This window comes from Mustela nigripes, chromosome 17 (genome assembly GCF_022355385.1).
Source record: "Mustela nigripes isolate SB6536 chromosome 17, MUSNIG.SB6536, whole genome shotgun sequence".
Lineage (NCBI taxonomy): Eukaryota > Metazoa > Chordata > Mammalia > Carnivora > Mustelidae > Mustela > Mustela nigripes.
Genome location: NC_081573.1, coordinates 17402013 through 17417769, shown reverse-complemented (window position 1 = coordinate 17417769; position 15757 = coordinate 17402013). Strand labels below are relative to the sequence as shown.

Below are 15757 nucleotides of genomic sequence, written 5' to 3'. Positions count from 1 at the left end.
CTGGCTTATATAAGGAGGAGGAATTGTGAAATTTCTTTTTTTATTTTATTTTACTTATTTATTTATTTGACAGACAGAGATCACAAGTAGGCGGAGAGGCAGACAGAGAGAGAAGAGAAGCAGGCTCCCTGCCAAGCAGAGAGCCCGATGTGGGGCTCAATCCCAGGACCCTGGGATCATGACCCGAGCCGAAGGCAGAGGCTTTAACCCACTGAGCCACCCAGGTGCCCCAGGAATTGTGAAATTTCAAGTCTGACATCGAACTAGAACAGGGGTGCCTGGGTGACTCAGTTGGTTAAGTGTCTGCCTTCAGCTCAGGTCATGATCTCAGAGTCCTGGAATCGAGTCCCACATGGGGCTCTCTACTCAGCAGGGAGTCTGCTTCTCCCCCACCCCTCTCTCTGTGTCTCTCTCAAATAAATAAGTAAAATCTCTAAAAACAAACAAACTAACTAACTAAAAAAAGCTAAAGAAGGCTTTGACATCACATTAAAACAAAATCGATCCCTTTTATGACTGATGATAGTAATGCCCCATTGATAACTTTTTCCTTCTACCAGACAGTTTACACTTGATCTTAGCCAAAAGACTGAGTCATTTTATAACGTCCAACTATTAACAGTTACCAACTATTTGAAAATAAAAATATTTCATATTGTTAGCATGGCCCTATTATTACCAAGTTATTTTAGCTAAACCTCATAAAATGTACTTGACAGATCATATATGTTATTATTTAAATTTTCTTATTAATCCTTACTATAAATGTAAATCAAGAGAGAAAGACTATTTTAAATGTAAAGCGGATTGACTAAAAACCAAATTACTCATTTTAATTTTAATCAGAACACATCTCATCCGTTTTTTTATCAAGCCATTGTCTTAACACCGCAATTTTAAGTTCCATTTGTTTGTCCATTTCACATGCACTGAGGGAGCTACAGCTCAGAAAGAAAACAGTCAGTGCCTTGGTTCTTGAGAAGTTCTGGGAAAGGACTGGGTGCCCCAAGCCATTTTCACCTGAGGAACCAGCCTTGTGATGCTAGGGGGAACCATCGGAGGGAAAGTGGGCCCCTCAGGAGCATTGCTGATGCAGCCTAGCCTCTTGCTGTACACCAGGCCAGAGGACATCCTTTGCAGACATCCCTGTGCTCAGTTCCCACTGCTGCTGGAGCGAGTCATCCGATCATACCCATTCTGCTGATGGACAAACACACATACCCAAGTTACTCAATCCCAGGCAGAACTGGGATTTCAACCTTGGTCTCCTTGATTCTGTAGCCTGAAGACATTTCTGCCTGTGGCTCCTCACTGTGACCCTGCTTTGTTTGTGTGGGTGGGGGTGAGTGTACTTTTCTTCCACCAAGCCTATTCTGTGTGCCCTCTCTCAGTTTCTAGCATACTCTCTTCTCCCCTCCCCCACCCTGCCCTATTCACTCATCTGGAACTCCCCTCACCCACCCCCACCACAGCAGCCCGGGAGCAGGAAGCCTTGGGCACCTCACCCTGCTATGCAGCCAGACCTTAGCCCAATCTTGAATTTCAGGTCTATAAATCACTTGGGTTGCGGGGGGCGGGGGTGCTCAAAAACTGTTCTTCTATGCTGGTCGGCCTGCTTGACCTCTTGTCCCCTCCAGACACCTTCTGCCTTCCTGGAGACTGGCCCAAGGAGGGGCCTGGGCATATATAGGGAGCCACTGTGGGAGGAGCTAGCCACAGAGGCTTTGGAAAGAGGTGAGGAGGGGGCTCTGGGGGTCTGGATGAGCAGGGGGGAACTGGGAAGCTCGGAGGTGCAGGGAGCCCAACGCTGAGCTCTGGCCAGTGACTGCCCTGCCTGAGCCTTGGTTCCCTCTTCTCTAAGGTGGCACACCATCAGGGTTTGTGGGAGGATTCTGAGCCTAGCAGAGAGCCGGGAGCATCCCCTGGCAGCTGGGGTGTGGAGGGAGGGCGGTGGCTCCAGCTGGGGCTGCCCTCCATGCCCGGCCTCTGCCTGGCCTTATTCGGGCTCATGTGTCCCAGGAAGACTATGGCATCCGCGGCAACAGAGGCAGAGAAGGGGTCTCCGGCCGTGGTGGGCCTGCTGGTGGTGGGCAACATCATTATTCTGGTGAGACCTCCCCCAGTGCCGGGAGCCCAGTGGGTGGGTGGAGAGGAGGGGACAGCCTAGGCTTGCCATGGCCAATGCCGCTGGCTCTTGGCTCTTGAGTCAGAGCAACCTGGATTTGAATCCCAGCTCTCCAGCGGGAGCAAGCCACTCTACTTCTCTGAAAATAGGAATGCCGAGAGGATGAGTTACTGGATTCTTGAGCTCAGACCAGAGTCTGGCATGTGCGGCTACTGTCTGTGTCAGCCACAGCAGCAGTAGTGCCCTGCAGCGGTAACAAGGAACAGCTGTTACTAGGACTAACGCGGAGCGCACTCACACCATGCGCTCTGTGAGTATTAGCTTGATTGGGGTCGAAGGTATCCTCTGAGAAGCCTTCCCCTCTCCTTGCTCCCATCTCTCATCCCTATAGGTACTAGATTTTTAGTTTCTCCAACATTTCTTTAAGCGCATACAAACAAATAGCATATATAGCTATTTTCTTCCCTTTTTGTCCAAGCGGTAGTTCATCCTATATCTTGTTCTGTGCTTCCCCGTTTTTCCTGCTCACATAGTCCATAGGCCACTCCACGAGAGTCCTCAGAGAGCCGCCCTGCCCTCTTCCACCCAGCAGAGCACTCCCTGTGTGCACGCGAGTGCCTGTGACATGAGGATGCAAAGAATAACCGCGGGTTTAGGATTTTCCTGCACAGACAGGACTAATTTCTGCAGGCAGCATTGCTGGGTCAAAGGGTTGATGCACTTGTAGTTGCTCTGGGCCTGGGCAGGTTAACAACACTGTTTGAGGGAGGCCAGGGGGACGGAGCATCTCCTCTGTTCCTGTCATGCACTCTAGGCTTCACGTGTGGCATCCCCCGGCATCCTTGAAGCATCCGACGACAGCTCGGGCGATGGAGGGGGTGGGGGTGGCTGGGGGGAGGAGGAGCAGGGATCCAGTCGGGCAGCCCTTCCCTTCTGGCCTCTGTCCAGCCCATCCCTAGTCATGGAAGGTGACATCCTTGCCATTCGCATGTGCCCACCTTGCCGAGGGCAGCGGAGGCTCAGAAGGGGAACCTGCTCAGAGACAGTCCTGTGGCCCCACCTGCTGTGCCCTCTCTAACCTGCTGCCCTGTCCAGCTGTCGGGCCTGGCCCTGTTTGCCGAGACGGTGTGGGTGACAGCTGACCAGTACCGTGTGTACCCACTGATGGGCGTCTCAGGCAAGGATGATGTCTTCGCCGGCGCCTGGATCGCCATCTTCTGCGGCTTCTCCTTCTTCGTGGTGGCCAGCTTTGGGGTGGGTGCAGCACTCTGCCGCCGCCGGTCCATGATCCTCACGGTGAGGCCCCCGGGGGGGGCGGGATGGCATGGGGCCGGGCAGGCACAGAGTCACTGTAACCATGGCCACTGAGCCCCGAGTGTGTATTCAGTATGCACCACACTTGGGCCTCGTGGCAATCATTCTATTTAATCTTCCCATAACCCTGTAACACAGGTTCAGCCGTTACCCTCAATCTCCAGAGAAAACTGGGGCACAGAGAGGAAGGGAAGGGAGCTCTGCCCAGGAGGACGGCTCTTGAGTGGCAGGACGGAGATGCGAAATCTCAACTAGTTGGTCCCCAGTTGGTCTGTGCACATGAGCTCTGTCAAAACAACAACAACAATAGCACGGCTGCCACTTCGGGAGCACTTATTATGTTCTAAATGCTTTGCATAGATGGGTGCATTTACTCCTTACAACCCACCAGGAGATCCCATCATTACGGTGAGCACATTTGACAAGAGTTGAAACGGAGGCTCAGAGAAGTGAAGTCACTTATCCGAGGTTGCACAGCAGGTGGGTGACAGAGCCAGGATTGAAACCTGAGCAGTTCAGCTTGAGCCTTGCTCTTAATTTCCGCCAGTGATAACTGCCACCACAAGAACCCAGGCTTCCCAAGGACCACTCCTGTGCCTGGCACTAGGCGAAGCCGTTTAGAAAACGAGCTCCCTCAGTGTCTCCAGCCCCCGTTTGGAGTTAGTGCTTCTCTGCCCGTTTACCAGACAGGAAAACGGGGGCTCAAAGAGGCCAACAGCCCAGGGTGATAGGGAAGGCAGGAGCTTCGATCCCAGCCCCCCTGACTTAGAGACAACATTGTGCTGCCTCCACAGCCGAGGGCCTCTTAGATTCCTGAGAGCAGCGGGTTATTCCATCAACAAATATGGATGGAGCCAGAACCGTGGGCCCAGTCCTGCGCTGGGCACTTTGGCTATCTAGAGAGAAAATAGGAAAGCCCTAAGGGGAGGGTGCCCCCAATGGGGGCACAGTGGACAGTAAGGATGGAAGGAAGGTCTGGAGCTGGGGATTAGGAGGGGAGGCCTCAGTGAGGTGAGGGGGTGTGCATTTCTGTGGGAGGAAACAGCAAGAGGGGGCCAGGAGTCCAGTGTGGCTGGAACCAAGAGGGGGTGGGGTGCGGGAGAGGCAGTAAGGGTCCAGAGAAGGGAGGTACTATGGGCGATGGGCATGGAGAATGAGGGTGAGAAAAGGGAAGTGGGCCTCTAAGTTGAGTCTTGCCAGTCTTGGTAAAGACTTTGGCTTTCTTGTGAGTAAGATGGGGCTCTGGAAAGGCTCTTTTCCTTCTCTTTTGCTTTCTTTCCTGCATGTAATTCTCTGACATAACAATTTAACTGAAGCCCTAAAAGCTCAGCCAACTGGTTAAAAAAAAAAAAAGTTTGCGTCTGTGTCTTACTCCCTTATTAGTTTGTCATTAACTAAGACACGAATTTTTTTTTTTAATTATTATGGGAAATTTCAAACCTTGCGTGCAGTGAATGGCATGAACCCCACATACCCATCACCTAGTTTCAACAATATTGACCACAGCCTGGCCAGCCGGGTTCCCTCGGCTTCACCCTCTACCTGCCCACATCCTTCTTCCTGGTGTGTTCTGAAGTGCATTCCAGACACCAGGTCATTTACCTGTAAGTACTTGAGTGCACGTTTCTCTGAGCGCTAAGGACGTTGCTGAGAGCAGTCAGGCATGTTGTGCCGCTCATCTCTTGGCAAAGGTGTTGGCATATCCACGTTCCACCCCCTGTTGCTTTAAGGGAGAAGGTGAGGGGTGAGGAAAGTGCTTTTTTTTCTTTTTATGCACAACAACCGTGCCACGAGTATGCCCTACAAATTCAATATCTAGTCTCCGTTCAAATGCCTCTGGTTGTCTCAAGAATGTCTGTTTTGTTTTGTTTTTCCTGTAGCAGACATTTATTTTACTGTGCCCAGACTGATAGTTAATTTCAGGCAATACTTTACATATTTTTGTTGATATCATTTTTTTAAAGATTTTATTCATTTACTTGACAGAGAGAGATCACAAGTAGGCAGAGAGGCAGGCTCTGCCTCTCTGGGGGGAGCAGGCTCCCCTTGAGCAGAGAGCCCAATGTGGGGCTTGATCCCAGGACCCTGAGATCATGACCTGAGCCAACAAACCCAGAGGCTTAACCCACCAAGCCACCCAGGCGCCCCTGATTTAATTTTTTCCTAACATTTTATTATTAAAAATCCAAACATACAAGAAAGGTGAAAGACTTGACTAGGGAATGCTTGTACACCCACCACCTAGATGCTACTGGTCACATTGTCCTGAACTTCTTTTTAAAATCCCTCGGGGGCGGGGGGGTGGGGTGGTGCGTGGCTGGGTGGCTCAGTGGGTTGAAGCCTCTGCCTTCAGCTCAGGTCATAGTCTCAGGGTCCTGGGATGGAGCCCTGCATCAGGCTCTCTGCTCATCAGGGAGCCTGCTTCCCCTTCTCTCTCTGCCTGTCTCTCTGCCTACTTGTGATCCCTCTCTGTCAAAATAAATGAATAAAATTAAAAAATAAAAGAAAATCCCTTGAGGGGGTGTGACTTGGCAGGCTTTGCACTGCCTGACTGGGTGGTGCCTCTGTCTCTCCCTCCATCTCTCCCCAGTACCTGGTGCTCATGCTCATTGTCTACATCTTCGAGTGCGCCTCCTGCATCACGTCCTACACTCACCGCGACTATGTGAGCTGGGCAGAGGCCAGGGGAGGGGTGTGACTTGGGGCAAGAGTGGCAAGGATCCGGGTCTGGGTCTGCGGGTGGAGTGGTGGTCGACCTCACTCCCCACCTAGCCCCACTGGACCCTGTTCTTCCTGGACCTCCACAGATGGTGTCCAACCCATCCCTGATTACCAAGCAGATGCTGACCTTCTACAGTGCAGACACCGACCAGGGCCAGGAACTGACTCGTCTCTGGGACCGTGTCATGATTGAGGTAGACGAGGGAGAGCAAAGGGGTGAGGGGGTAGGAAGGACTGGAGGAATGGGGCTCTGACCACAGAGGTAGATAGGCGCCTCCCCTTATGCCCACTGGTAGATGATACCCACTTCTGTGGTTCTTCTGGAGAACAGGGTTGGTCATGGCCATTTTCCAGGTGACTAGACAGGCCCAGAAAAGGGAATGTCACCTGCTGTCACATGGTTGGTAAGCCGGGATCAGAGTCTGCCAGTCTTGATCCAGAGCCCCTACCGTTATAGATACCTTCTTAATAAGGAGGATAATCATAATAATGAATATTTAATGAGCACTAACTTTTTTTTGAGTACTGTTAGAAGCACTTTTAAAGCTTATTTAATTCTCACAACCACCATAAGGGAGATCAGCTTTCCAGCCATGAAGAAATCAAGGTAAGAGGTTGAGTGGCTTACACAAGGTCACACAGCTGGTAGGTCATAGAACCAGAAGAATTCAAACCCAGGCCACCAGCTTCCAGAAATCACATTCTTTTTTTTTTTTTTTTTTTAAGATTTTATTTATTTAGGGCGCCTGGGTGGCTCAGTGGGTTAAACCTCTGCCTTCGGCTCAGGTCATGATCCCAGGGTCCTGGGATCGAGCCTCGCATCAGGCTCTCTGCTCAGCGGGGAGCCTGCTTCCTCCTCTCTCTCTACCTGCCTCTCTGCCTACTTGTGATCTCTGTCTGTCAAATAAATAAATAAACTCTTCAAAAAAAAAAACTTTCAAAAAAAAAAGATTTTATTTATTTATTTGACAGACAGAGATCACAGAGAGGCAGGCAGAGAGAGGAGGAAGCAGGCTCCCTGCTGAGCAGAAAGCCTGAGTGGGACTCGATCCTAGGGTCCTGGGATCATGACCTGAGCCAAAGGCAGAGGCTTTAACCCACTGAGCCACCCAGGGGTTCCCCCCCCCTTTTTTTAACATTCACATATTTATTTGAGTGAGAGATCATGCACATTTGTGGGGTGGGGAAGGGCAGAGGGGATGGGAGAGAGAGTCTCAAGTGGACTCTGTGCCAGGTGCAGAGCTTGACGCAGGGCCCGACCCCACAACCCCAAGATCACAACCCATCACGACCCAGGCCGAAACCAAGAGTCAGATGTTCAACTGACTACACCACCCAGGCGCCCCCAGAAGCCACATTCTTAATTAAACCCAACATGATACGGCACAAGAGAAGAATACTGAGGACCCAATGGAAATTGAGGTCCCAATTTGGTTCAAGTCATACCTCTAGCTAGGATTGGAACTCATATGTGAAGGCGCCTATGTTTTCATCATTCAGGACCACCAACTAAACACAGATGCTAGAAGAAACCAGAGATCCTTCTTTGGGTGTCACTTACCTCAAATTTTTTTGACAGCTAATTCAAAAGAATTTTAAAATGACTCATGAGTGTGGGTTTGACTCAAACCCCCCACCAGCCCCGTGGTGCCGGGATAAATATCTCTTGCTCCTTGTTCACAAACACAGACGCTGCCCACCCCCCACCTCAAGGCCCAGGACATGGGAAGTCGGGACCTTCCTCACTCTGTGACCCTAGGCGAGTGGCTGTCCTCTCGGAGCCAGAGCCTGCCTGACCCCCTGCCTTTCTCTCCAGCAAGAGTGCTGTGGCACATCCGGTCCCATGGACTGGGTGAACTTCACATCAGCCTTCCGGGCGGCCACCCCGGAGGTGGTGTTCCCCTGGCCCCCACTGTGCTGTCGGCGGACTGGCAACTTTATTCCCCTCAATGAAGAAGGCTGCCGCCTGGGCCACACGGACTACCTGTTCACCAAGGTGTGTCCCCTCCCTGCAGCTCCCCTGTCTGTGCGGCATGGGTCTGGCCCCCTCTGGTCCTTCTATCTCTTCCCCCCTCCCACAGTCTTCTCCTCCTCCCCCCTCTGGCTTCTTTCATTCTCTCCCCTCTCTCTGGCTCTCTCAACTCTCTCTCCATCTGTCCCTCTTCCCTCTGCAAGTCAGTGGGAGGCACAGGGTCTCTCTGATCCCGAACCGGACCTGCAACTTTTCTTCCGGTTGCCTGGGAATGAGAGCAACAGGAATCACAGAAACAGCACCACCACCATAGTAACCAACGTTCATTGAGCCTTTGCATTGTGCCTGGCATTCTTCTAAGGGCTTCAAGTCTTTGTCTTAGTTAATTCCCACCACGGCCTGTGAGGTATGGGTTTATAATGATCCCATTTTAAGGATGATGAAACGGAGTTCATTCGCTATTAAGGGATGGAGCTGGGACTGGATTTCAGGCAGACAGGCCCCAATTAGGGGCTTTAAGCAGGGCAAGGGGAGTGCAAAGGCGGAGAGAGAAACCAGAGGAGGTTAGACTAGGAGAAGAAATGGTTCCAGCGGTCCCTCTGGCTGCTTCGGGACCCTGGAACCATACGACTTAGATCAGGTGTCATGGAGAAGGGAGCCTGTGCCAACCATCACCACCCTCGGAGCCAGACAGCCATTTCTGAAGCCCAATTCTGTGCAGAGTGTGCGCGTGCGTCCATTCACGGACGCTCCACGGCCACCTTCAAGGCCAGTGCTGTCAAGATTGTCACCTCCCAGATAGGAAAACTAAGGCTCAGAGAGCCAGAATCATTCCCAGGCCCCAACAGCTAACAAATGATGGAGCTGGCCCCCAACTCAGTCCCGCCTGACTCCAGGACGAACACCCCGAAACTTTGTTCTCGGCTGCTTCCAAGTCGAGGCAGGGGTCTACCTGAGGGTGATTCTGTTGTGAGTCTCAGGCCCCACTTGACCTCATTCCTAAACGGGGAGGCATCAAAACTGCACTGCTCGTAGTGAAGGCAAATTTCAATCCTGGGCACCTGTGGGCAGCATGGCAAGCCAGCTCTGTACAAACCTGTCCTCAGACTGTCATAACCACGGCCACACACCTACTTGTGTGGGGCCTGGGTTCAACATCACATCCCTGGCTCCCCAAAACCATTCTGGGAGGTAGACACTGCCACAATCGCCATTGCACGGCTGAGAAAACCAAGGCTTGAAGAAGGAGGTGACCTTCCGAAAGGCACACAGTGACTCTCCCTCAGGGCTAGCCCTACTGGGCATTTCCTCAAACTCCCATGTTTTTCCCCTTGCCCAGGGCTGCTTTGAGCACATCGGCCATGCCATTGACAGCTACACATGGGGGATTTCATGGTTTGGTTTTGCCATCCTGATGTGGACGGTAAGTGGCGGGAACCTATGGGCAAGAGGGGGATGTGGGTGTGGGGCTGGAGCGTCCCTCACCTGACTGCCTCCTGGTACAGCTCCCTGTGATGCTCATAGCCATGTATTTCTACACCACATTGTGAGGAGCAAGAAGGGAAAATCACGTGCACGTGCAGCCTCCTCCCGTTCCTGTTTCCTCTGGCTGAGGGCTTGATGGCTGCCTCACCTCCCCCTTCCGACCTCTCTCAACCTTCCCCCCCTTCCACTCCCTCCAAAGACCTTTTACCAACTTTCTGAGCCCTGCTGAGACTTGGGGATGCCCTGAAACCCTTGGACATGTGTACAGGGACCCTTAGGACCCTTAGGGACCTCATTTCACTTTGCTGATTCCTGGCCCATCTTTGAGCATCAATTTAAAGTTCTGTTCTCAGGGGACCTTTCCCGGATCCCACTACCCCCATCACCAATGCCTCTCCTGTAGCTCCTCCTTCATGGCAGTTGTTGCCATTTTTGCTAAATAGTTTGTGATTGTTTATACTCTGGTAGATGGGATTGCCATGAGGGGAGGGACAAGCTCTGTCATGGTTACTTTATTGTCCTCAATATCACCCAGCAGAGGGAGGGGCATCAATATTCAATAAATACTGGTTGAATGAATTAATTTGTTTTCCTTGGGGGCAAAGGCAAATGAACAAGAACTCTTCCAATGGAAGTTGCAGAAACCCAGTGGGCACTGACTGAAACATAACATGAAATTTCTTGGCTCGTGTAACTGAGATAACATTGCTGGCTTCCGGAATATCTAGATCCAGGAGTTCAAAGTTTCCAGGAAACCTGTTTCATTCTCAGGCAGGATTCCTTTGGCAACACCAGACTTAACAACTTTACACTAAGCCACACAGCAGGAAGAGACCCCTCTCTCCCAATAGTTTGAGCCAAGGTCAAGGATTCAATTTCACTTAGAGTCCAGGCCCATCCTTTGGTGGGGGAGGGAGGGTACCTGAATTACTACTGCTGTGAAGGATGGTGTTGGGAAGTGGGGGTGATTTATCAAAGGAAAATTAGAGTGCAAGGTTGTTGGGCCAGTACACGTGGCAGATAGCCTCCTCCCAATGGCTGTAGCTTCCAGCAAGTTCTCTAATGGATGCATGGCAGCAAACACTCTAGGAGTCTCATCCTCACTGTTGTCCTCTCTCAAGCAGGCCAACCTCTGTCCATTTTATAGTGGTTAGGTCCTGCCAAGAGGGCCGGGCTTCCTTCCCCTCCAAATGATGTTTCCCAGAGTCCTCCTTTTCTCCACTGGTCTGCAAACCCTGAATTCAGATATCAGCTTTTAAAAATATACTTCTGTTTATTTTTTAAAAGATTTTATTTCTTTGAGAGAGAGACAGAGACAGAGATAGCGAGAGAAAGCATGAATGGGGAGCTGAGCGAAAAGCCCAACACAGTACTCGATCCCAGGGCCCTGGGATCATGACCTGAGCCAAGGCCGGCGCTTAACTGCCGGAGTCACCCAAGGGCCCCTTTAAATGTACTTTTAAAAATATATAATGGTCAGGGGTGCCTGGGTGGCTCAGTGGGTTAAAGCCTCTGCCTTCAGCTCAGGTCATAGTCTCAGGGTCCTGGGATCAAGCCCTGCATTGGGCTCTCTGAGCAGCAGGGGCCTGCTTCCTCCTCTCTCTCTCTGCCTGACTCTCTGCCTACTTGTGATCTCTGTCTGTCAAATGGATAAATAGTATATATATATTATATATAATATATATTATATATAATACATATAATATATATAATATAATATATAATATATATAATATAATATAATATAATATATATAATGGTCAAAGAGGCTTTTTGTTAGGGTGAAGAATTGGAAACATCCCTCAGCAGGGAATGTACAGTTCATGTTCTATCCTTGGACTGGATTCCCTGTTGCTTAATAAGAAGATAGAGTTATGTGAGCCAATACAAAAAGATGTCACAATGGTCTAAGTAACTGGAAAGTATATATAAGGGTGTTCATCACAGTGACTTAAATGAACCTCTGGAGGGGACTGGTTAGGTTAGCTAGGCTATGTCTGTAGTCTGGAATACCACACAGTAGTAAAAACTAATGTTTTACCATGGAGAAATCTTCAAGAGATGCAGAGTAGAAAAACTTATAAGCCACATACAGTACTTTTATTCGTAGATATATTTTCAGAGCTGGTCTTTTTAAAGAAATGGGTCAGTGGGGCGCCTGGGTGGCTCAATGGGTTAAAGCCTCTGCCTTCGGCTCAGGTCATGATCCCAGGGTCCTGGGATCGAGCCCTGCATCAGGCTTTCTGCTCAGCAGGGAGACTGCTTCCTCCTCCTCTCTCTCTGCCTGCCTCTCTGCCTACTTGTGATCTCTACCTGCCAAATAAATAAATAAAATCTTAAAAAAAAAAAAAAAAGAAATGGGTCAATGTCTTTAGCCTAATGTTTAAAAGAATGGAAAAAAATACTTTTAAAAAACCCCAAATCATTTATAACCCTACTATTTGAAGAAGATAAAAATTTAGAAATGGAAGTGTCCCATATTTCACTCCCCAGTAAATCACCACCCCTCCCCAAATCTGGTCCACCCCCCACCCCCGCTAGAATAATTGCAATGAACACATGAATGTCCTTTCTGGCTTTTCAAAATTTATATTGACACATCTATAGATACATTTTTTTTAAGATTTTATTTATTTATTTGACAGAGAGAGAGATCACAAGTAGGCAGAGAGGCAGATGGAGAGGAGGGGGGAAGCAAACTCCCTGCTGAGCAGAGAGCCTGACATGGGGCTCGATTCCAGGACCCTGAGATCATGACTGAGCCAAAGGCAGAGGCTAAACCACTGAGCCACCCAGGTGCCCCTACACATCTATAGATATTTACAAAAGCACTCACTGCCTAATAGAATCATGCTTTAAAATATTGCTTTGTAACTCGCTTTTTTCACTTAACTATATGTTATGGTCACTTTCCATGTCAGTATTTATGAATTCACCTTCTTATTTTTTTGTTTTGTTTTTGTTTTTATTATTGCAATGCACTCCAGGCTATAGATGCATCATAGATCATCTTGATTGGTTGTTCAGTAAACAAGGCAAGGAGCAGAACAGGATACATAACTGATCTCATTTTTATTAAAAAAAATATTTTAATGTATTTATATATACATGTTTTATATATTATATATTGATTTAGCTTAATTAGCATATAATTTAATTACTATATAATTTAATTAATAGATATATTTCTAAATTATTTGTATATATATTCCCCACAAAGGACTTCATACATATTTTTATGTTTGAAAAACTTAAAGAAAAAAGAAAAACTTTGTATAAAGATTATCTATTATTTTTCAAAAACAAGAAAAGTGGTTTCTAAAATACTAAACAACAGTTTACTTTGTAAGCCAGAATTTTAAAACCATCATGTAGACATGATACACTGCATTATTTGTTTTTTTATTTTTAAAATATTTTATTTACTTCTTTTTTAAAAGATCTTATTTATATATTTGACAGAGAGAGAGATCACAAGTAGGCAGAGAGGCAAGCAGAGAGAGAAGGGGAAGCAGGCTCCCCACCAAGCAGAGAGCCTGATGTGGGGCTCGATCCCAGGACCCTGAGATCATGACCCAAGCTGAAGGCAGATATTTAACCGACTGAGCCACCCAGGTGTGCCGATGATTGCTTTTCTGATAAAAATATAAATATGTGCATGCTAGCATTAAAATTATGAAACAAAGCCCCCCAAAAGTTACCATTGGTTATGAAGGAAGGGGAGATAAGTTCAGGGGATTTTTATTTCATTCCTTGGGCATTTTGGCATTTTCCAAATATTCTATGATGATTATTGCTGGCCTCCAAAACCAATAAATAAATATTAATCAAAATGTCACCATGGGGGGTGCCTGGATGGCTCAGTGGGTTAAAGCCTCTGCCTTCGGCTCAGGTCATGATCCCAGGGTCATGGGATCGAGCCCCACATCGGGCTCTCTGCTCAGCAGGTTCTCTCTGCCTGCCTCTCTGCCTACTTGTGATCTCTGTCTGTCAAATAAATAAATAAATAAAACTTAAAAAAAAAATGTCACCATGGCATGTGAGAGGTGTATTGACCCAAAAAAAAAAAAAAAAAAAAAAGTGAAAACAGGCCAGGCCTGCCAAATGCTGGGGCATGGGGGTTGGCCTCTGGGAGGGCAGCGAACCCGGCTTCCTCCTCTGTCCCAGATCTGTCCCTGCCTTCCTTGGCTCCATCTGGTCACACACCTGCAGAATATGGCTCACTCAGCCGGACCGGCAGCAGCGTGGCCTGGTCTAGGCAGGCCTTGCCTAGCAGAACAGGTATGTTTCCTCCGGCCCCACTACTCAGACGCCCTGTAGGTGAGAGGGAAACTGAGAGGTGAGGGCCAGGTGGGGCTCTCAGGACCATCCAAGGGAGAGGGAGCCATTTAATGGCTCTTCCTACTACATCTCTACATGACCACATCTGTCCATGGCTTGATCTAGCCTCTGACCCTCCATGGCTCCCCAGTGTCCTCAGGACGTCCAGCACCTCTGCTTGGCACCAAGGGGCCCTTATGGCCTGTCTCCCTGCCACTTGCCCAGGCTTATCTCCCTCTTCTGCCCTACTGGGCCAATCTCTCTTTCACCATCTGAGAGTATAGAATGGAAAGAATGAACTGTACTAGCAATCAAGCAGAAACACACCTCTGATTACATCCACTGGTGTTTACCCTCCTTACAGAGGGCAGGTTGGCTCAGTCACTAAAATATTACATCTCACCCCTTTGACCTCCTGATTCTCCCTCTGGGAATCTATTCTGCAAATGTGCTCACACGTATGTGCAAAGACCTATGTGCACGAATAACTAAAAAGCCATGCATGGGAAACAGCCTAAATCATGTCAGAAGGGAAGGAGTTATATAATTCATTTGCACTCCAGGGAACACTATGCAACCAGGTTTAAAGGGAAACACATTTACATTAGTTAATATGAAACCATCTCCAAGATATATTGTTCGTTGAGAAAAATGCAACATGCAAAACTGAATGTATGCTAAATGCAACCTTGTATCCTAGATTGGAGCTTGGAAGACAAAATACATTAGTGGAAAAACTAGCACCATCCAAATAAAGTCTGGAGTTGTTTTTTTTTTTTTTTAAAGATTTTATTTATTTGACAGAGATCACAAGTAGGCAGAGAGGCAGGCAGAGAAAGAGGAGGAAGTAGGCTTCCTCCAAGCAGAGAGCCCGATGAGGGGCTCCAATCCCAGGACCCTGAGATCATGACCTGAGCTGAAAGCAGACGCTTTAATCCACTAAGCCACACAGACGCCCAGGTCTGGAGTTTAGTTAGTGGTTGCAGCCCGACACTTTTAATTTTCTTGGTTTGGATTTTTGTACATGGCTATGTAATATGTTAACACGGGGAGAAACTGGGAGAAGGGTATACAAGAATTCTCTGTACTGTCTTTGTAACTTTTCCACAAATCTAGAATTCTTCCAAAATAAAACGCACCTGGGTGGCTCAGTTAAGTGTCTGCCTTTGGCTCAAGTTATGATCCTGGGGTCCTGGGATTGAGACCCTGTTGAGTTCCCTGCTCAGTGGGGAGCCTGCTTCTCCTTCTCCCTCTAGCCATGCCCTTATTCAAAAAAACTTTTTAAATTTAAAAACTTTTAAACGTTTCTGTATTTGTAGAACTCTAAAAAGGAGAAAAAAAGAGCAGTTTTTGTATGCATGGGAAGTGTCCTTTATTTTAGGAGTAATTTTCCGTAATTCAGGAAGAATTATCCACTTTGAAAACTGATGAATAGTTTAAAAATAAGTTATACTGCGCGCCTGGGTGACTCAGTGGGTTAAAGCCTCTGCCTTTGGCTCGGGTCATGATCCCAGGGTCCTGGGATTGATCCCCACATCGGGCTCTGCTCAGCGGGGAGCCTGCTTCCCCTTCTCTATCTGCCTGCCTCTCTGCCTGCTTGTGATCTCTGTCAAATAAATAAAATCTTAAAAGGTACACTTGCACTTGCATCATGATTTTTTCAGAGTACCAACCTGACCAATGTCATTATTTGAAAATTTGTATCTGATGGCACAATTTCAAAATGTCTTCCAATTTGGATTGCAGAAAGAAATTACACACAGTTGAGGGCCGGAGTGGAAAAAAAGGACACAGGGCAATTCACTAGAAACCAACTCACA

The 15757-nt window shown here is 48.2% G+C and overlaps 1 protein-coding gene and 1 long non-coding RNA gene across 3 annotated transcripts in view; one reads left to right on the top strand and one right to left on the bottom strand.

Moving 5' to 3' along the window:
* Window positions 1-1578: 1578 nt before the first annotated feature.
* Window positions 1579-10144, top strand: UPK1A (uroplakin 1A). 2 transcript variants are annotated; one of them, XM_059382703.1, is made up of 8 exons: window positions 1579-1734; window positions 2024-2107; window positions 3221-3421; window positions 6030-6104; window positions 6247-6354; window positions 7977-8156; window positions 9472-9555; window positions 9638-10144. In XM_059382703.1, the coding sequence occupies exons 2-8, from the start codon at window positions 2027-2029 to the stop codon at window positions 9680-9682; spliced, it is 774 nt and encodes a 257-aa protein (XP_059238686.1). In that variant the 5' UTR covers window positions 1579-1734; window positions 2024-2026; the 3' UTR covers window positions 9683-10144. The 2 variants fall into 2 exon arrangements, with proteins under 2 accessions (XP_059238686.1, XP_059238685.1); XM_059382702.1 differs by having other exon boundaries at window positions 1579-2107.
* Window positions 3335-15757, bottom strand: part of LOC132005513 (uncharacterized) — a 29631-nt gene continuing 17208 nt past the window's right edge. The window contains exons 2-3 of the long non-coding RNA XR_009400820.1: window positions 5042-5162; window positions 3335-3725 (exon numbers count right to left, since the gene is read on the bottom strand). This is a non-coding gene — a long non-coding RNA (uncharacterized LOC132005513). The remainder of the gene's footprint in view (window positions 3726-5041; window positions 5163-15757) is intronic.

Bases quoted from the DNA above. Each gene is read 5' to 3' on its own strand.
- UPK1A (XM_059382702.1), top strand. From the start codon at position 1,976: ATGCCCGGCCTCTGCCTGGCCTTATTCGGGCTCATGTGTCCCAGGAAG. The intron at 3,422-6,029 runs GTGAGGCCCCCG...ATCTCTCCCCAG, and splicing joins GCCGGTCCATGATCCTCACG to TACCTGGTGCTCATGCTCAT. The intron at 6,355-7,976 runs GTAGACGAGGGA...CTTTCTCTCCAG, and splicing joins GGGACCGTGTCATGATTGAG to CAAGAGTGCTGTGGCACATC.